General features: G+C 24.1%; 7 protein-coding genes across 11 annotated transcripts; 5 read left to right on the forward strand and 2 right to left on the reverse strand.

Annotated features, from left to right (window-relative positions):
- The first annotated feature begins 3 nt into the window (after nucleotides 1-3).
- LOC108001034 (E3 ubiquitin-protein ligase Topors) lies at nucleotides 4-4,595 on the forward strand. Its single transcript, XM_017061840.3, has 7 exons — nucleotides 4-144; nucleotides 798-1,227; nucleotides 1,326-1,559; nucleotides 1,652-1,923; nucleotides 1,997-2,155; nucleotides 2,243-2,456; nucleotides 2,564-4,595. Exons 2-7 carry the CDS (start codon nucleotides 839-841, stop codon nucleotides 3,603-3,605), a joined length of 2,310 nt encoding a protein of 769 aa, XP_016917329.1. The 5' UTR covers nucleotides 4-144; nucleotides 798-838; the 3' UTR covers nucleotides 3,606-4,595.
- On the reverse strand, nucleotides 3,911-6,100 carry LOC108001035 (probable dimethyladenosine transferase). The gene is made up of 5 exons (XM_017061841.3): nucleotides 5,876-6,100; nucleotides 5,448-5,814; nucleotides 4,953-5,298; nucleotides 4,772-4,878; nucleotides 3,911-4,699 (listed from the first exon to the last, which is right to left on the reverse strand). The coding sequence occupies exons 1-5, from the start codon at nucleotides 5,931-5,933 to the stop codon at nucleotides 4,657-4,659; spliced, it is 921 nt and encodes a 306-aa protein (XP_016917330.1). The 5' UTR covers nucleotides 5,934-6,100; the 3' UTR covers nucleotides 3,911-4,656.
- A 771-nt stretch (nucleotides 6,101-6,871) lies between these two features.
- On the forward strand, nucleotides 6,872-11,300 carry LOC108000962 (ras association domain-containing protein 8). Of its 3 annotated transcripts, none has more exons than XM_017061689.3 (10): nucleotides 6,872-7,026; nucleotides 7,126-7,252; nucleotides 7,436-7,546; nucleotides 7,623-7,928; nucleotides 8,011-8,370; nucleotides 8,588-8,749; nucleotides 8,828-8,944; nucleotides 9,008-9,147; nucleotides 9,227-9,534; nucleotides 9,617-10,760. In XM_017061689.3, exons 2-10 carry the CDS (start codon nucleotides 7,181-7,183, stop codon nucleotides 9,715-9,717), a joined length of 1,677 nt encoding a protein of 558 aa, XP_016917178.1. In that variant the 5' UTR covers nucleotides 6,872-7,026; nucleotides 7,126-7,180; the 3' UTR covers nucleotides 9,718-10,760. The 3 variants fall into 3 exon arrangements, with proteins under 3 accessions (XP_016917178.1, XP_016917180.1, XP_028524105.1); XM_017061691.3 differs by having other exon boundaries at nucleotides 8,011-8,157; XM_028668304.2 differs by having other exon boundaries at nucleotides 6,893-7,030; nucleotides 9,617-11,300.
- LOC108000960 (replication factor C subunit 3) lies at nucleotides 10,955-12,736 on the forward strand. Of its 3 annotated transcripts, none has more exons than XM_017061686.3 (6): nucleotides 10,955-11,044; nucleotides 11,206-11,297; nucleotides 11,429-11,566; nucleotides 11,632-11,797; nucleotides 11,886-12,204; nucleotides 12,288-12,736. In XM_017061686.3, exons 2-6 carry the CDS (start codon nucleotides 11,211-11,213, stop codon nucleotides 12,643-12,645), a joined length of 1,068 nt encoding a protein of 355 aa, XP_016917175.1. In that variant the 5' UTR covers nucleotides 10,955-11,044; nucleotides 11,206-11,210; the 3' UTR covers nucleotides 12,646-12,736. The 3 variants fall into 3 exon arrangements, with proteins under 3 accessions (XP_016917175.1, XP_016917173.1, XP_016917174.1); XM_017061684.3 differs by having other exon boundaries at nucleotides 10,959-11,098; XM_017061685.3 differs by lacking the exon at nucleotides 10,955-11,044 and having other exon boundaries at nucleotides 11,157-11,297.
- LOC108000961 (succinate dehydrogenase cytochrome b560 subunit, mitochondrial) lies at nucleotides 12,629-14,183 on the reverse strand. Its single transcript, XM_017061688.3, has 5 exons — nucleotides 13,746-14,183; nucleotides 13,609-13,665; nucleotides 13,326-13,525; nucleotides 13,113-13,255; nucleotides 12,629-13,026 (listed from the first exon to the last, which is right to left on the reverse strand). The coding sequence occupies exons 1-5, from the start codon at nucleotides 13,763-13,765 to the stop codon at nucleotides 12,922-12,924; spliced, it is 525 nt and encodes a 174-aa protein (XP_016917177.1). The 5' UTR covers nucleotides 13,766-14,183; the 3' UTR covers nucleotides 12,629-12,921.
- Nucleotides 14,184-14,286: 103 nt separating this feature from the next.
- On the forward strand, nucleotides 14,287-16,479 carry LOC133665641 (prohibitin-2-like). The gene is made up of 6 exons (XM_062084781.1): nucleotides 14,287-14,429; nucleotides 14,570-14,832; nucleotides 14,938-15,255; nucleotides 15,595-15,672; nucleotides 15,752-15,848; nucleotides 16,060-16,479. Exons 1-6 carry the CDS (start codon nucleotides 14,321-14,323, stop codon nucleotides 16,254-16,256), a joined length of 1,062 nt encoding a protein of 353 aa, XP_061940765.1. The 5' UTR covers nucleotides 14,287-14,320; the 3' UTR covers nucleotides 16,257-16,479.
- Nucleotides 16,480-16,617: 138 nt separating this feature from the next.
- Nucleotides 16,618-19,522, forward strand: LOC108000956 (aspartate--tRNA ligase, cytoplasmic). The gene is made up of 12 exons (XM_062084767.1): nucleotides 16,618-16,877; nucleotides 17,036-17,073; nucleotides 17,151-17,235; nucleotides 17,332-17,515; nucleotides 17,622-17,724; nucleotides 17,787-18,111; nucleotides 18,173-18,344; nucleotides 18,417-18,564; nucleotides 18,645-18,834; nucleotides 18,919-18,999; nucleotides 19,064-19,175; nucleotides 19,246-19,522. Exons 2-12 carry the CDS (start codon nucleotides 17,036-17,038, stop codon nucleotides 19,407-19,409), a joined length of 1,602 nt encoding a protein of 533 aa, XP_061940751.1. The 5' UTR covers nucleotides 16,618-16,877; the 3' UTR covers nucleotides 19,410-19,522.
- Nucleotides 19,523-19,562: the final 40 nt, after the last annotated feature.

Raw genomic sequence — 19,562 nt, forward strand, 5'->3', positions numbered from 1 at the left:
TCTCATTCATAGCATTATGCTATACCAGTTTCCGTTTTGCGATCATGGGTTGCTGTAAGAGTAGTGTTTCTGAAAGAAGATAGTTTCGTCAAGATATTAATTATTTTTCGTATTAACGCTGATATTCTTTTTTATTCTTTACAGGTAAGAAATGGCATCAAAATAACTATATGATTTATAAAAAAAAATAGTGACATCGATAATCAATAACAAGTTGAATAAAATGGAAACATACCGATTATAAAACAGCTTTATGACGCCTTTTTCTTTTTCATACAGTATTTTTTTTCTTTAAATAAAATCAAGTTTTTAAAAGTTAATCGTATTGATTTTCAATGAATTTTAAAATAGAAAGGTTTTTATTGTAATATTGTTTTTTGAACATATGAATGAACATTGACGAAAACCTGCGTAATAGAATTTATATTCAATTTAATTGTTTTATTAGCTACTAATTTTTATTTTATAATAAAATTATTTATGTAACATCTTAAAAAATTATATTAAGTAAGTATTTATGAATAATATTAATTAATAATAATAAATTTTAATATTTTTCAAATATTGTTATGTAAAACTTCATAAAGTAATAAATATAATTACTAATATTGTATGATAATTTAATTTGAATAATAACAATTAAATAATTTTAATTTATACATTAAACTCATATATATTAAATATTACAAATAGAATTAATATTTTAAGCAAATTTATTAATGTTGAATATAATTTATATATATATATATAAAACATATAAAACATAAATATATTATATATATTATTATATATTTCAGGATAGTTCCTTTTGATAAATGGACAAACATATTAATGTATAATGGAAGGTCCACTGGAAATAAAGGATTCTGCTGCAGGTGCAGAAGAACCTATTAAATCAGAAGCACCTGTACAAAATCCAGATAATAGTGATCGTAGTGATGGTGCAGTTTCACCTCCACCAAATTGTAGCATTTGTTTAGGCAAATTAGTGAATACATCATTTACTGATAGTTGTCTTCATCAATTTTGCTTTACGTGTTTGCTTCAATGGTCTAAAATAAAGACAGAATGTCCATTGTGTAAACAGACATTTAAGTCAATTATACACAATGTTAGATCAGAAGAAGATTATGACCAATATCATGTACCCAGAGAATTGGCTACTTTGGATCTTAATTTTGAATTGGGTCATACTATGGATACTGGTACTCATCGTTTTCATTATAGGTATTAATTATAATTAATTATAATTAATTATAAATTAATTTAATACATTATATTGTATATCTAATAATTTTATGCATAAATAATTTTAATCATTATAGGACAACTATGACAGGTCATCATAGACGTCCACATGAAGTAGTACTTAATCCAGACCAGGTTGCAAGAAGAGAACAATTACCAAGTATAGTACCACAAGTCTCAATGTTAGAGCGTTTACGCAGACGTGTAAATCCAGCCGATTATCGTCGTAATATTTATAGGCTTGGAATTTGGGCTACTGCATTACCGGATGTGTTTGGTCGCTTTCGTGAATGTAGTGCTGATTATTATCGGTAAAATATTATTTATATAATTCCTATATAAAAAATAGAAATCATTGTTTATATATTTCTTATGTGAAAAATATTCTTTTTTTTATATATAGGAGAGAACCAAGAGAATTAAATCGACTTATACCATGGTTAAATAGAGAATTGCAAGTATTACTTAATAACAATGCTTCTCATGTTGCATATGTATTGAGAGTCATATTGGATGCTCTTAGTCAATATGATATCAGAAGTCCAGAATTTCGAGATTTAGTACGGCCTCATTTTAGCACATTTACAGATCATTTTGTTCATGAATTACTTAATTATGCACGAACTAACTTTGATTTAGTTGGTTATGATCAGTCTGTGACTTATTTGCCACAAGGTATTTAATTTTATAATTCTTATATTAAAAATTTAATACTTTAGTATTTATTAATTGATAATATTTATTATAGGCTTGTCAAATGAATATGTATCAAGTGTTTTGTCACCTGCACCTAGTAGTGCTAGCACTAGTTCTGATGATTCAGATGTTCGAGTTTTAGATGAAGCAATCGATCTTAGAATGAATACAGAAATGCCTAATGTAGGACCACATACAATCAATATGCCTGGTAAATCTTTTATTTAATTTTTCTTGTTAATTATATTATATATTATTTCATGTAGAATTAGAAATATAAAATATTTGTTTTATTTAGGTCCAAGTACTGTAGGGCAGACTTTTCAATTAGAAATTCCATACAATGTACCAAATGTATTAACTATTTCTTCTGATTCTTCTTCATCAGATAATGATTGTGAGGTAATTGGTTATGTGAAACCACGTCATGAAAGAACACCAGAAATCATAGAATTACTTTCATCTGATCCTGAAGAAATAAATATTTCTTATATACCAAATGATAATGCTGAGTAAGTAAAAATTTTATTTTGAAATTCTGGATTTAAATCAAATATATGATTTATATTAATTTGTATATATATATATAACATTATTTATATAATTATATTATTATTAGAGCTACAGCACCTACTTCGTATGAAGATATTGCTCAACCTAGTACATCTCATAATATTAATAAACGAGAATTAACATCCTCATCTAATGAAAGTAATTCCGATTCAGATAGTGATTACACTTTTCGAAGAAGTAGAAAGTATCAAAATCGTACTAGAAAACATACGAAAAGAAGTATAACAAGTAAAAGGCGCAATCGATCAATAGAATCGAGAGTTCGTAATCGAACAAGTAGAAATTTATCCAGTTCCGGAGAAAGTGAATCTAGAAAAAAAGGAACCAAAAGAAACACTCAACGAACAACAAAAAGAAGATTAAGTACTAGTAGTGACAGTAGTTCTCATGAAACACAATCAAAACCAATGGATGAAAAAAAATTTGTTTATTACACACCACAGCATTCTGCAAAAGTTACTGTGCGTGTTCGTAAGGATTTAATCAAAAAAGAAACCCGATATTCGGATGATGAATCATTCAGTAGCAATAGTAGTACTGAATCAGATGATGTTAAAAATGTAAAATCTCATACATTACGAAAATCGAAAAGGAAATATACTACTAGTTCGAGTGATTTTGATACCGGCAGAAGTGAGAGAATAATTAAAACGAGAGGTAAAACAAGGCAAATACCAGATAGAAAAGAATCTCATCGAAAAGAATTAAGATACAAAAATGATCGACAATCTTTATCTAGAAGTAGCAGTGCATCTTCTTATGCATCACAAAAAGTAATGAGAGATAATTCTAGGCGACGAGACTCTCAACGAGGTTTGAGTGATGACGATAATAATTGGATAAGAGATGTTTCAAGAAAAGGTCGTGAATTAAAATCTAAAACGAGAGAAGTAACATTAAGTAGTTCAGATTTCGACGAAGATTATAGATCGCATAGTCAATGCAGTAATTATTCAGCTAAGTCGTATACATATAAAAAGAAATCAAAGCATAAGGATAAGCATAAAAGTAAAAAAAGAAAACGATCTAGCAGTAGATCACGTAATTCATCGAATCGATCACGATTAACTCGACGGCATCCTGCTTAAAATTGAAATATGCAACATTGAAACATTCCGATTTAAAAAATTATTTGATTTAAAATAATAAATATGTGCAACTCCTAGAAAATTTGCAAGGGGTTACATAAGATCTCAGGGTAACACCAAATCAAAATCAATGAAAATAACAATGCATTTGTTCATTAATTAGCTTGAATTTAGAAAAATATTACAATTCTAATTGAAATTATTTGATGAAATTTATCATGTGATTAGAAATTTATTGTTATTATTATAATTTTTTTTAAACAATCATGTGTGCATAAAATACAACGATAAAGCATGGTGAAGTCATGTTAATTTTTATGATTTATTATCAATATTTCTTTATAATTATAAGAAAATGAATATAATATTTAGAAACATATTGCATTATATAAAATATTAATAATTGTTTCATTTCTTTATTTTTTAAATAAAAATGGCTTCCACATGTGTTGTAAAATATATGGAAATTATGTATAAAATATTAAAGTGTCATAGATTTTATTTATAATTTTATCTACTGTATAAATTAATCACGTAAAAAAAATAACCAAATTCAATCATAATGTTTATTTTAAATTCTGGATAATATGAGAAAGAAAGTAAAAATTCTATAAATACATGTATACATGAATATATGCATGTATATATGCATGTATCATTATTACCTTCATTAAGGTACAACAAAATTCGTTATATTTCCCTACGATTTTGATTCCCAAAGAATATTTGTAAATATATTTGTATGTTATAAATTAATAATTTAATTAAAATTTTACACAGATATCATTTTTTGTAAAAATATGTAGACTTAGAGTAATTGCTATATGTAAAATTATATATGTTATGTATAAATCATATAATAATTAGTTTATAAGAAATTATTTTAGTTTTCATTTTTTTTCTTAAGTTATTGTACATTTTGACATATAATATATAATTATAAAATATGAATATAATACATTTAAAATTAATCAAAAAAAAAATTTTTTTTCTATCGTATATTTTTCTTAATTTATAATATAAATTTTTTTGCATTATTTACATTTTTGAATTATATGAAATGCACTCCTTTTGCATTAAATGCATGTAAAAGGCTGAAAGTTTTAATATAAGATTAATCTTAGAGTAAATCACAATTATCAAAAAAATTCATAAAATTTGTGTACCTGATAAAATCATCTATATCCATAGTTCTTGCACGTTTATTTTCAGCATCTGCTTTTTGTAAAATATCATTTATCATGTCTTTGATGTTAAATCCTTCTGTAATTATCTAAATATCACAAAAAATTTTTGTTAATATTAAGACAGGTTTTTTTTCAGATATTTGTTACATCCATACTTAACCTTATTATTCAAACTACAATGAAGTTTGTAATTTTTTTCTAACATTGTTAAAACTGTAGTTTGTTTGAATGCAGCAGAAAGTGTTTTATTTTTTCTGACAAATGCAATTCGTGTTAAACCATCCCATTCTTGATAATTAATTGGAGGTGGTGGATTACGTGGTTCTATTCTAACTACATTTGATTCTACTTTTGGTGGTGGTCTAAAATTATTTTTTCCTACTTTCATAAGCAAATCCACACGTGCTAACAATTGAGTATTTATACTTAAACGACAATATAATTTATCACCTGGTTTTGCTACTAAACGTTCAGCAAATTCCCTTTGAAACATAAGTATAGCACATCTGTAGAAAATAATGCTAATCAAATCTGTTTCTTCTTATTTTTTCTATATAATTATTTTATATTTTTTGAATATTTTAATTATATTTATTTGAATTGAATAAACTATAACATATAATGTATAAACAATTTTTAAATAAAATAAACTTACCTAAATATTGGTCTATGTAAAAGTAATTTAAATACTAAAGGTGATGATATTTGGTATGGTATATTAGCAACACATAAATCAAAAAATGGTAAGTCTGTTTTTAGGATATCACCTATCATAATTTGCAATTTTGATTGATAGGATGTGCCTTGTACACGTTTCTGTAATTCAGCTACCATTCGAGTATCCAATTCACATGCGATTACTTTTTTAGCTTTATCTAATAATTTTATTGTCATATTACCAGTACCTGGACCTATTTCTAATACAACATCTGTTGGTCTAACTGCTGCTTTTTCAACCATACTTTGAATAACAAGTGGATTCTTTAAAATGTGTTGTCCAATATCCGTATTAAATAAAATTCCTATAAATTTTTGGCAAATTAATTTGTTGTGCTATAAAAAAATATAATAAATATTTCATACCTTGTTTTACAACTTCTTTATGAACACGAGTTGTTTTCTGTGAACGTACTTTCGGCATTTTATTTATATAATATTCAAAAGAATTATTTTGTTTCAATAGTGTAATCAAAAACGAAGTACAAGATAAAATATTTATATTTACTTTAAAAGAATAAATAATAAAATGAAGACAGAGATAGAATAAAAAATCAGCGCCATCTCTAAAGTGTCACAAATGAAACAAAATATAAGTAAGGAAAAAGATAAAAATAGAATAAGAATTAAACATAAGCGCCATGCTTTGAGTGCGAAATAAATTCGAAGATAAGATAAAATAAAATAATTAAAATTTAGTGTTATCTTTTTAGTAAGAGATTGAGAGAGATTTTTAAGAATACTTTTAAGAAATGGTTAATGATTAATTTTTATCATATTTTTTTTTTTGTATTATTTGTTTTTTTTATTTTGTAAATTTTATGAATTTAAAAGACGATTATTGATTAATTTTACGTCTTTTTTTTTTATCTAATCTATTAATTAAAAATTTGAACAAATTCTATTCAATTTTCCAATTTTATTCAATTACAGTAGAACAGAATATTTGTTTTATTTTTTTATTTATTTAATAATTGAAATTCCAATTTTAATCATTACTAATGTTATTGATTTCAATTGGTAATATTGAAAATGACATTAAAATGATAAAGGGATTCTAGTGTTTTCAAAACTGAATAAAAAATATATTAAATGTATTAGATCTATTCTATATCTTGTTTGTGTTATAATTAATATATTCTATAACTTCTTCTTTTGTAACAAAATAAAATTAGAATTTTGTGTATTTTAGATTATTGAATGATTCATATTAATATTTTCTTATTATTTGATATTAAATATTATAAACTGTTAAAAAATAAAATATACAATAAATATATATTTATTTATTAAAACATATTTAATTACTAGTTACGAAAACTTAACTTTTTAATAACTGGCAAAACTGCTACAGGGAAAATTACAGGAAAGTTTATCTATATTCTATATTAACATGGATGTAAATCTGTCATTTTGATAATTATATGATTAAGGTTATAGACAACGAATTGTCTAATTATTATAATATTATTTAAACTTTATCAAGCATGATTGTTTGATGAAATTTAAATATAAACGTATGTCAGTAAATACATAATTATTGATTATCTTATTACAAGGAACATTCATTTAATGTTATAATTTAAATAAGTTTAAATAATTTTTTAATTTTTTAGGGATAAAATTTTGCAATGCAAAAGTTTAATCTTGAAATTCTAAATTGGTGACGTTATGGAGTTAAAAGTATGGGTAGAAGGAATACAACGTATTGTATGTGGTGTTACAGAAACTACTACATGTCAGGTTAGTAATGTCTATTTAAATATTTAAATTTAATATTAATATATATATAATTAATATTATATTATATAATTAATATAATATTATAATAATCTCATAATTTTAAATATTGAATTTTATAATTTATAATTTATAAATTTAATGATTTGATACAATATAATTTATATAATAAAATTTAATTTTTAGGATGTAGTATATGCTCTAGCCCATGCAACAGGACAAACAGGTAGATTCACTTTAGTAGAAAGATGGAGAACAAATGAACGTCTCTTAGCTCCATATGAAAATCCTTTAAAGGTGATTAATATGATGAAATAAGTCATTAAAGATTCATTATTAAGAATACAGAATAATTTATTGTTTTTTTATTAAGATTTTAGTGAAATGGGGAGAATATTCTTCAGAGGTTCAGTTAATATTAAGACGTTCTACTCCGGAAAATAATAAGGCTTCTAGCTCATTAGGAACTCGTTTAAACCATGGTACACGTTCAAATGGTATAATGAGTCCTACTACAGAACATATTACAACTAATAATGGACAAGATGATACCAAGAATACTGTAATTCCAAATTCTGAATTTGATGACTTACAAGGATGCCTTGACAGAAATCGTGATATCAGAAAATCATTAACATTTGGAGGATTACATGGACATGTTATGGAAAATAATACAGAAGTAAATAATATTTAAATTATGGGATATATTTTCAACATCATTTATACAATATCTTGTCATATTTTACATATATATATTTCAGATTCAAATGGAAAATGTTGCCATAGTTCAACCTACATTGCATTTAAAAAATAAGGAATTAAATATAAAAAAAAATATACAAAAACCAGCTCAGTCGCCTACCCATGCTACTAGCAGTGAAAGTAACACACATTTATCACAAAAGAAAGTGCGTGAAGTTCCCCCATATAGAGATCCTCCAGGTCCAGCTTCACCACCTTTAAGAACTTTACCTCCATACAGAGATCCTCCACCACCTAATTTAAATAGTCCTGGAAGATCACATTTTCAATCTAGTACAAATATTGGAAGTCCTCATGTTCATAAAGAAGATCAACCATCTTCCAGTAATTCTGTCAAACTAAAGAGAAATCTTATTCAGGTTCTACAGATAAATATATTTTTTAAATATAAAATACGTACACACATGCGCGTGCACATACACACACACAAAATATTTCTTATATTTTTCATATATTATTTCTTATATTATTTTGATAAAGAGAAAGTGAATGAGAGAGAAAATTAAAGGAATAAATTAATATAAAAATAATATTACAATATAATTCTCGTTATCAATATTATTAATGTATGTTTAGGAATTTCAAGAAACAAAAGGACAAACTCAATCTGTAAATCAATTATCTGGTCAAACTCAAAATATGGTTACTGTTGCTTACACTCAACGCTATGTTGAACTTATAAGACTAGTCAATAAACAACGTGATACTATTAATGCTCAACAAGCAGATCTTACTAAAGTATAAAGTTATAAATTCATATATATTTATAAATTTATAAAAAAAAATTTAAGATACATTCCAATATTTATCTTTTAGTTTGATGCTGAAATATTATATTGGGAAACTAAAAATAGAGAACAGATGCATCAGATAGATTTTATTTCTCAAGAAGTAAATCGTATGGAAACTACGGGACGTCTTATTGAAGAACAGGTATATATTTTATACATTTATTATTAATTAATAAAATTGTAATTATATTTATTGTTTTTATAGTTAAAAGAATTAGCACATGTTGAGGAAGAAAGTGAAATAGTTAGACAACAAGAAAAAACATTAAAATCAGAAATTACATTACTAAGATCAAAACTGGCAAATTGTGAAACAGAATTACTTCAATGTAAAAACAAAATCAGGTAAAAATTTATTAAGTTTAAATATTTTAATGTAATACAATATTAAAATTATTATTATTATTATTATTTTGTATTATAGATTAGTTATGGAAGAACTTGCTATAGAACAACACAATATAAGTCGTGAAACAGATGAAAGACAAATAATGGAACGTAAAATCATTACCGAAGTTGAACATCTTCAAAATGAAGTAGAACAAGCTAAACGTTCCGCTGAGTTAGCTTCACAATGTGCAGAAACATTAAAGCTTGAAGTAGTAAGTTTAGAATCTGCAATTGTTGAGAAAAAATTACAAGTAGAACGATTAGTAGCGGATATGAAAGAAGCTAATTTACAAAGTCTTGCTGTTGCTTGTCAAGATGAACAAGTAAAATCATTATTTGAAGGTATTTAAAATTTGAATTAAAATATAATTAAAAATTTTATTTAATTATATATTAAATATTATATAATATGTTCATTTGATAGGTGCCCACAAACCCGGCAGTACACGTAAAATGATAGGTTCACCAAGGCAATTGGAGACTGCAGTACCTACAAGCAAGAATCCACATGGTGTTTGGGTATAAACATGTGTTATTCGATATACTTTGCGATATCGATTATAATACTTTTTATTTTTAATATAGTAAGCAATTAAACATTTCATGTAGAATTATATGTGCAATTTGCACATCAAGTAGAAATTTACAACGTAAGTCAGATCTTTTACTTTTGTATTACATGTATACATTAATTGTTTTATTCACTGGCCATATAATTTTCAACAAACTTAACTATAAGTTTAATTAATAATTTAAATATTATTTGTATATATTTAGCACGAAAAAGAATTGGACAATACATTTATCCAAAGTATTACAATTATAAATCATGCAATTCATATATTACTTGCATGTTTTTAAGAAAATGTATTTGTAATTTAAGAAAATGTATTTAGAAATTGTTACAAATTTCACGAAATTATTACTTGAGATAAGATTATATATTTTCTATATTATCAAAATAATTCTGTGAATTAAGTGCATTTACATGCACTACATACTTAAAATATTAACATAATATATATGTATTGTGTATCTTGTACATATCGTTGAAAATATGTGATAATGAAGTCTGAAAAATTCTATTCTATCTTCTATTAGTTTACATTAACTTTATTTCTAAATATTTAAAAATCTATTTTTTTTTTTTAAATTTCAATCCAAAATCAAATTCATTGTATTTTGTTTAACAAATTTAATTTTATATAAAATTTGTTTAACTTGCATTTATTTTATATTTAAGTTTGCTTTGATTTATATCATAATAATTTTCGTTATTTTATGTTTATTGTTAATGCATATTCATTAAAATAACATTTTCACACTGCCATTATTAGTAATTATCTTTTAAATATAATGAATAAGTATATAGCATATTATATTTCATATGTAATTTCATTTTTATAAAAACTAATCTTGTAATTTTATTGTCGATAATATTGATTTTTTTTTTTATAATGTTTACCAAAGTGTGTTAATTTTTTATTAAGAATAAACATATATTGTACAATAAAATATAAAAGTTATTAAAAATTAAAATTAAAATAAATTAAAATTAAAATATGAAATATATTTATTTATTTAATTGATTATATATATATTTTACAAATATAAATATAAATATATATTTATAAAATTTTTGAAAATATAATATAAATATATTAAAAAATATTTTTATATCATGAATAATATATATCCTTCTAAATAAGATCGAAATCAAATTTTATAAAATGATTATGAGATCTATTAAATACCTTATCTATGATTGATGTGATTATAATTTCGCGCGTTTTTGAATTCGATACCTTAGAAAACGATAAATACTAGTAATACTTTTAAATTACATATAACTGTAAATATATAGATAAATAAAAGAAAACATTATTAAATAAGTTCAATATTTGAAGTATGATTATAATTTATTATAATATGATATTTAAATAATTTAAATAATTTATTAAATTATAAATTTAATAAAGATTTAAATAATATTTATTTTATGCATTTTTCAAGCAAATATGAGTCTTTGGGTGGATAAATATCGTCCAACAACACTCGGAAAGTTGGATTATCATAAAGAACAAGCAAATTATTTAAAAAACATGGTAATCTTGACTTAAAATATATATAATAAAAGATAGGTTATGCCAAAATTATATGATTATTTGTTTCATTCCTTATTAAATATAAATGAAATTTATTTCTATTCACAAATAAATTTATTCTATAATTTTAGATACAAAAAGGAGATTTTCCACATTTATTAGTTTATGGACCATCAGGGGCAGGAAAAAAGACTCGTATAATGTGTATTATAAAAGAATTATATGGAAGTGGAACTGAGAGATTAAGAATGGAAACAATGACATTTGAAGTATAAAATATATTTTTATATATTTAATTTAATTTCAATAAAAAATAAATTATTATTGGTTTTAGACGCCTTCTAAGAAAAAATTAGAAATTTCAACAATAAGCAGTAATTATCATATTGAAGTAAATCCAAGTGATGTTGGCATATATGATAGAGTTGTAGTAATGGATTTAGTAAAAACAACAGCTCAAACACATCAGATAGATCCAAATGGCCAAAAAGAATTTAAAGGTAAATTTTTTAATTTTAGTAATTATTGATTATCTAGTTTTATATATTTCTTAATAATTTATTATGATATTATGATATAATTTATTAGTGGTATTACTCACAAATGTGGATCAGCTGACAAAAGATGCACAACATGCTCTTCGAAGAACTATGGAGAAATATGTTGCTACATGTAGATTAATACTTTGTGCAAATTCAACATCTCGTGTATTGCCAGCCATTAGATCACGATGTTTAGGAATTAGAGTTCCAGCACCATCAATAAAAAATATAAAAGATATTTTGCATACAATTTGTAAACGTGAAGGTTTAACATTACCAGATGAACTGGCTACAAGATTAGCAGAAACTAGTGGTAGAAATCTTAGACGAGCTATATTAATGCTTGAAGCTTGTAAAGTTGAACAGTAAGAACATTAAAAGATTGATATTCTTGATTGATTCTACAAATCTAATTACAATAATTTAAATATTAATTTTTCATTTTTAGATATCCATTTACTGCAGATCAAAATATTACAGAACCAGACTGGCAAATATATATTCGTAATACAGCAAATATGATGGTCAGTGAACAAAGTCCAAAGAAACTTCTTGCAATAAGGGATAGACTTTATGAATTATTAACTCATGCAATTCCATGTGACTTGATATTTAAAGGTCTTTTACAAGAATGTATAAAAAATTGTGATCTTCAGTTAAAAATTGAAATTGCAACAGTTGCAGCAGAATATGAACATAGAATGCACAAAGGGTCAAAACCAATTTTTCATTTAGAAGCATTTGTTGCGCGATTTATGGCAATTTATAAAAAATTTATTGATTCATCTCTTGAAGGTTTTGTATGATATATTTATTAACATATTCGCATATTATATTATATTAAAATATAATTATTCAAATATAAATATAATTGTTAAATAAATTGACATTTTTAAATTTGTTTACATTACTATTAAAAATTAATTATTAATAATATCTATTAATTACTAATAGCATCTAGTTCTGTTTTTGTTATAAATTTAATATAATTTGCGCAAAGTACAAGATAGATTATTATTGATCTAATAATACAATTAATTTTTGATAGAAGTTATATCACAACATAATATAATTATCTAAATTTATATAGCAGCAAGAGCAATAGCAGAAATTGCTGATAGTGCAATCACTGCATAACCAGTACTATATACTTCCTTAATTGTGAGGAACATTCCCAAATCCCAAGCCTGCAAATTTTAACAATAAAAAGAAACTTTAGTCAAAAATATGTATTTTCTCTAATAAATATAGTAATAATTTCTATGAAAGTTACCAAGTGACGCAATCCATTAAATGTATGATATGTAGCAGGTAAAGCAAGTAAAGTTTTTCCTACAAAAAGAACAGGAGCAGATAAACCTAATTCTGTGATTATTTCTATGAGACAAGGAATACCTCCTGGGATGAGTAATGTTCCTATAATGACAATAAAAATTATTAAATTTATTTTTTCTTTATTTTATGTAAAAATAAATAATAATCTTACCTATACCAAATAACATAGCATAACTTGATAATATCATGCCTGTTGTACGATGTGTAATTGAAAGAAATGCTGTTAATTGAATTTGGTAAATAGTCAAATGTGGTGACAAAGGTCTCTTGAGGCGCAAATTCTTCTCATCATGAGTTTCGCAAATTGTAGTTTCTTTAAATAAAGGTTTCGAGACAGCGATATTTCGTGAGCTAAGAAATTATTTTAATTTATAATAAGTTGACATAAATAACATTCAAATAAAATGAAGGTTACGCATTATGTAATAAATTACCTGCAAGTGTAAAAATTCCGAAAAGTACAAGGATCAATGCTTCTTCGAGAAAGCAATCTAAATAAAGTCAATTTTTAATATTAATATTATTAGTTAAAATAAAATATGATAAAAAACATTAAGTAATACTTTATTACCTCATATAACACAGCGCCATGTTTTTGTGACTATATCGTAATTTTAAATAAACATATTATAGATATCTTAAAATATCTTTTTATAATATTTTTTTTTATTACTTTATTTTAACGAAATTATGAAATAATTCGATCAAATAAAAATTAAGAAGATTATTTTGAATTAAAATTATATAACTTATATATGATTTTTATATTTCTATTACTTTTATTTTCTATTGTTAAATGTTCTAATAAGAAAAGAGATTAAAAAAATAAGAAACGTATTTACTTTTTTTAAATTTTTATTATAATAAATAAAAACATTTTTTAAATCATCGTTACTTGAAAATAAGTCTTTAATTAGAATAAATTATATATAGTATAGCCATCTTATAGTTTCTTATACTTCCTTTTATACTTCCGTAGTAACGTTCTTCGTTGTGACTATTTAATTCTTTACCGGTTCATGCCTTCCGTTTTACGAAGCTTCTTGTTACATTTTACATTGATTTGAAGAATAATATTTATTAAAAATTATTAAATTAGAAAAAGATATATAAATATAATTGTAGTAAAAAATATTATAAACTGAAATGAATGAATTTAAATTGCCTAAAGCTCCTAATGGAGTATCTGTTGCTGCTACATGCCTTGCAGCGGTCGGCGTAACGGGTTATGGCGTTTGGAAATCTATGTACACAGGTTTGATCTACATATTTCTATCAGATTGATATTTATTATAAATAAATATATATATATATATTATTATGAGTATAAATGGATTGCTATAAATTAATAATTTAAAGCAGAAATTTTTTTCATTAATTTTATCATTGTTTTAGTGGAAGCTGGTCATAGAGCAATTATATTCTCACGTTTAGGAGGAATTCAACAAGATATTTTAACTGAAGGTCTTCATTTTCGTATTCCATGGTTTCATTGGCCAATTATTTATGATATTAGAAGTAGGCCTAGAAAATTATCTTCACCTACAGGATCCAAAGATTTACAAATGGTCAATATTTCTCTTCGTGTGCTTTCTCGTCCTGATGCACAAAGTTTACCTACAATGTATCGTCAGTTAGGTCTTGATTATGATGAAAAGGTTAAACAAAATTTTATATATAATATAAAATATATGCATAAATTTTAATTTTAAAATTTCAATTTAAAAATTTATTATTGCTATAAAAATATGATTATTTTTTAGGTTTTACCAAGTATTTGTAATGAAGTACTAAAATCAGTTGTTGCAAAGTTTAATGCATCTCAACTAATTACACAAAGGCAGCAGGTGTCAAATTTAGTAAGAAAAGAATTAACTGAACGTGCTAGAGATTTCAACATTGTTTTAGATGATGTATCAATAACTGAATTAAGTTTTGGTAAAGAATATACTGCTGCTGTAGAATCAAAACAAGTTGCTCAACAAGAGGCACAAAGAGCAGCATTCTTTGTAGAGAAAGCAAAACAAGAAAAACAACAAAAAATTGTTCAAGCAGAGGGTGAAGCAGAAGCTGCTAAAATGATATCCTTTAAAGAATAATATAAATAATATGTATATTTATAATAATATATATATATAAGATGTTTAAAAAATTTTGGAACATTTGATTCTTGAGAATTTGAAACAATATTTTCTTTTATAAAAATTTTCATTAAGGCTAACAAGTTACTAACAAAAAACAACTAATCATACAGTACATAGACTAATAGAATCATGATAGTAGCTTTGGTTACTTGCCATAAAAATATGGTTGAAAATATGACATAAAAATATTTCAGATATTCCAATATTTTTGGGAATGTATATATCTATATAATTTTTTTATTATTTTTTAAACAAATATCCTTAACTTCTGTGTACCTTGGCTTAGCTCTTAGTCAAAATCCAGGTTATTTAAAATTACGAAAAATTCGTGCAGCACAAAATATTTCTCGTACGGTAATTGCAAAAAAAATTTTATTTTTGTCGTAATAAATTATCATAGAATTATATAATGAGTATTTTTTTTTTTTTTTAGATTGCAAACTCTCCAAACCGTTTATATCTTAGCGGAAATGGTTTGATGTTAAATATTCAAGATCCATCATTCGATGATTCCTCAGATAAACTAAAAAGTAAGAAATAAAAACAGCATAAAATTTTTCATACTAATTATATGGTGTAAAGTAATTTTCAAAATATTATATATGTAGATACCAAAAAAGATTGTTAATAAGAATCATTAGATGATTGTAGATATAAAAATTGCAGCTAGTCTTGTTATTGTTTTTATGTCCTGTGATAAGATGATGCTCGCTCGCAAATCTCGAGCTCCTGTTTTTTCAGGTGATAAAAGGATGATGAGCTGGGAAAACTGGAATGATACAATGCAAAGCGCGGTGAAACATTTAACGTCTGAGCAACAAACAACAGTGAAAATCAATGAAAAACCGTTAATTAAATCTTCTGTACCCTCTTCAGAAGAACAAATATCTATTCTGTTGGATTCTGCAGATGATGGAGCAAAGATGATTGTTTCTTGAATTCAAATTTAAATTTAATTTTATATTTCGGAAGAGATTTTGCGATGCGAGCTCATCTATCTCTAATATTCCTTACCCTTAAATCTTATTACTATCGTCAATAGATAAAATTTTTTTTATATTATATTAAGGGAATTCGTGAAGATATCTTAATAATTTTTTAATAATAAATTATTACAAATTATCCATATAATTATCGAAATAAAGTTTAATTTACAGTTTATTCCTTTATCCTTATTTTATTCTTCTTTTATCTTTAAATAAAATTCGAATTTATGATATTCATAAGATTATTTATAATAAAATTTTTATAATATAAAAATTTGTGTAAATGAACTATTTTATCGTGTAATATGTCCTCTTTTTTTTTTTTTAATAAAAAGAATAGATTAATTTCAGAAAAATCAATAAGAAGTTATTAAAAGAATAAATAGATTAATTTCAGAAAGATTAATAATAAGAGTAGATTATTTCAGAATACACTTGAAAATTGCGAATTGTACTTCCGGCAAATTTTTAGATAAATTATAACTAATATAGATAACCTCTATTCATATACGATAAGAAGAGCATTGTCAGCAATTACATAGATACAATTTTCAAGTTTAATTAAACCAAAAGGTGTGTATTTTCAAAATTTTTTTAAATTAATCTTTATTTTTATATTTCTATATTTATTAAATAATCATTTTTTTATATTTATATATTTTTTTCTTTATCGAATAATTTATAATAAATTTAGATTTTATTAAAGTAATATTATTGCATCATTTTTGTAGATGAAGGAAGATAAATCTATTAATTCAACTACAGGAAGGTAAATGAATTAATTTTTTAAATTATATATTATTATAAAATTATATTTATATTTTATTATATTTATTTATTTTTAAGTGATGAGCTTTCTAAGAAGGCTCTTAAAAAACAACAAAAAGAAGCAGAAAAAGCAATAAAAAAAGCTGAACGTAAAACTCAAATTGTAAGTCAAATTTTTATTTATTTTAATTAAAAAATAATTTTCTATATAAAATATTAAAATTAATTTTTGATAAAAAATTTTTTGAATTATATACAGCAAGCTCAATCAAATATCGTTCAAGAAGAAGATATATCAATTGGAAAATATGGAGAAACAGGATTAATACAAAGTAAAGAAAAATATACAGAAAGAAAATTTATTGATATTAAAGATTTAAATCCTAATTTAGAAAACCAGAATGTTTGGTTAAGAGGACGTTTACATACAAGTCGTGCTAAAGGTATATTATTTAAAAATAAAATTGAATATGTGTGTGTGTGTGTGTGATATTTATTATTATATATTTTTTATATTTTTATATTTATATTTATATATGTTTTTAATAGGTAAACAATGTTTTATTGTTTTAAGACAACAATCTTATACAATACAAGGTTTAGCAGCAGTTAATAATAAAGTTAGCAAACAAATGATTAAATTTATATCTAAGTAAGTGACACAATTTATTAGTAAACTTATATTTTTTTGTATTTCACAATATTGTTTTTTAGTATTACTAAAGAATCTATTGTGGATATTGAAGCAGTTGTAAAATGTGTCTCTTCTCAAATTGAATCGTGTACTCAAAAAGATGTAGAAATTCATATTGAAAAAGCTTTTGTAATAAGTAGTGCGAAACCACAATTACCTTTACAAATTGAAGATGCTTCAAGACCAATAAAAGAAGAAGTTGATGACAATATTTTGAATATAAAAGTGAATCAAGATACCAGATTAGATAATAGGGTTTTAGACCTTAGAACTCCAGCAAATCAAGCTATATATCGAGTGGAAGCAGCTATTTGTAAATTATTTAGAGATATACTTACAAATAAAGTAAGTTATCAGTAAAATTATAATTGTAATGTAGAAATTTATTCATAAATTTTATTTATAGGGATTTGTTGAAATTCATACACCGAAAATAATATCTGCAGCAAGTGAAGGTGGTGCAAATGTATTTACAGTATCATATTTTAAAGGAAATGCTTATTTAGCACAATCTCCACAACTTTATAAACAAATGGCAATAGCAGCTGATTTTGATAAAGTTTTTACTGTAGGAGCAGGTGGTTTTTAATTTCAGAAATATAATTTAAATTTAATTTTTTAAAAACATCTTATTACATATAATTATATAGTTTTTAGAGCTGAAGATTCTAATACACATAGACATTTAACAGAATTCGTCGGTCTTGATTTAGAAATGGCATTTAAATATCATTATCATGAAGTAGTTGAAACTATTGGACAGTTATTTGTAGAAATATTTAAAGGTCTTCGTAACAAGTTGGTAAAAGTTATTAATAAATATAAAAGATATCTTTTTTTAATATATATAACATTAATTTTATAAAATTTAACTTCAGTTATGCTGCTGAAATCGAGGCTGTACGTCAACAATATAATGTGGAACCATTTAAATTTTTAGATCCACCTTTAAAATTAGAATATAGTGATGCTATTGAATTATTAGCGGAAGCTGGCGTAATTTTGGGCGAAGAAGATGATCTTTCTACACCAGATGAAAAATTATTAGGAAAACTTGTTAAAGCAAAAGTGGGTTTTTCTTCAAGATATTTACAGATTTAAATTTATTTTTTTATTTCTTTTATTTCTTACTCTTTTATTTCTTTTATTTAGTATGATACAGATTTTTACATCTTGGATAAGTATCCATTGATAGTAAGGCCGTTTTATACAATGCCAGATCCAAATAATCCTGTAAGTTCATTCAATTTGTCGCAATATTATGTTAAATACATGTACATTATATGCTTTATTGCAGAAGTTATCAAATTCTTATGATATGTTTATGCGTGGTGAAGAAATTATTTCTGGTGCACAACGTATTCATGATCCTGAACTTCTTACAGAACGTGCAAAATATCACGGAATTGGTAATTATATTTCAGATTTTTATACATTTATAATTATAATGAAATATATAAATATTTTTTTAAATTATAGACTTAGAAAAGATAAAATCATATATTGATGCATTCAAATATGGTTGCCCTCCTCATGCTGGTGGTGGAATTGGAATGGAACGTGTTGTTATGTTATATCTTGGTTTAGACAATATAAGAAAAGTTTCAATGTTTCCTCGGGATCCTAAACGCATTACGCCATAGAACTTCAACTTCCAAATAATATGTGCAGTGATAAATATTTAATATTTATTAAATATTTTTAATTGCTTTATTGCTGAAAAAAATTAATAAATGAATATTTTGAATGTTTTTAATTATTTATATATTCATAAATATATATACATTAATACATAT

The sequence above is a fragment of the Apis cerana genome, linkage group LG14 (genome assembly GCF_029169275.1).
Source record: "Apis cerana isolate GH-2021 linkage group LG14, AcerK_1.0, whole genome shotgun sequence".
NCBI classification, from domain to species: Eukaryota; Metazoa; Arthropoda; class Insecta; order Hymenoptera; family Apidae; genus Apis; species Apis cerana.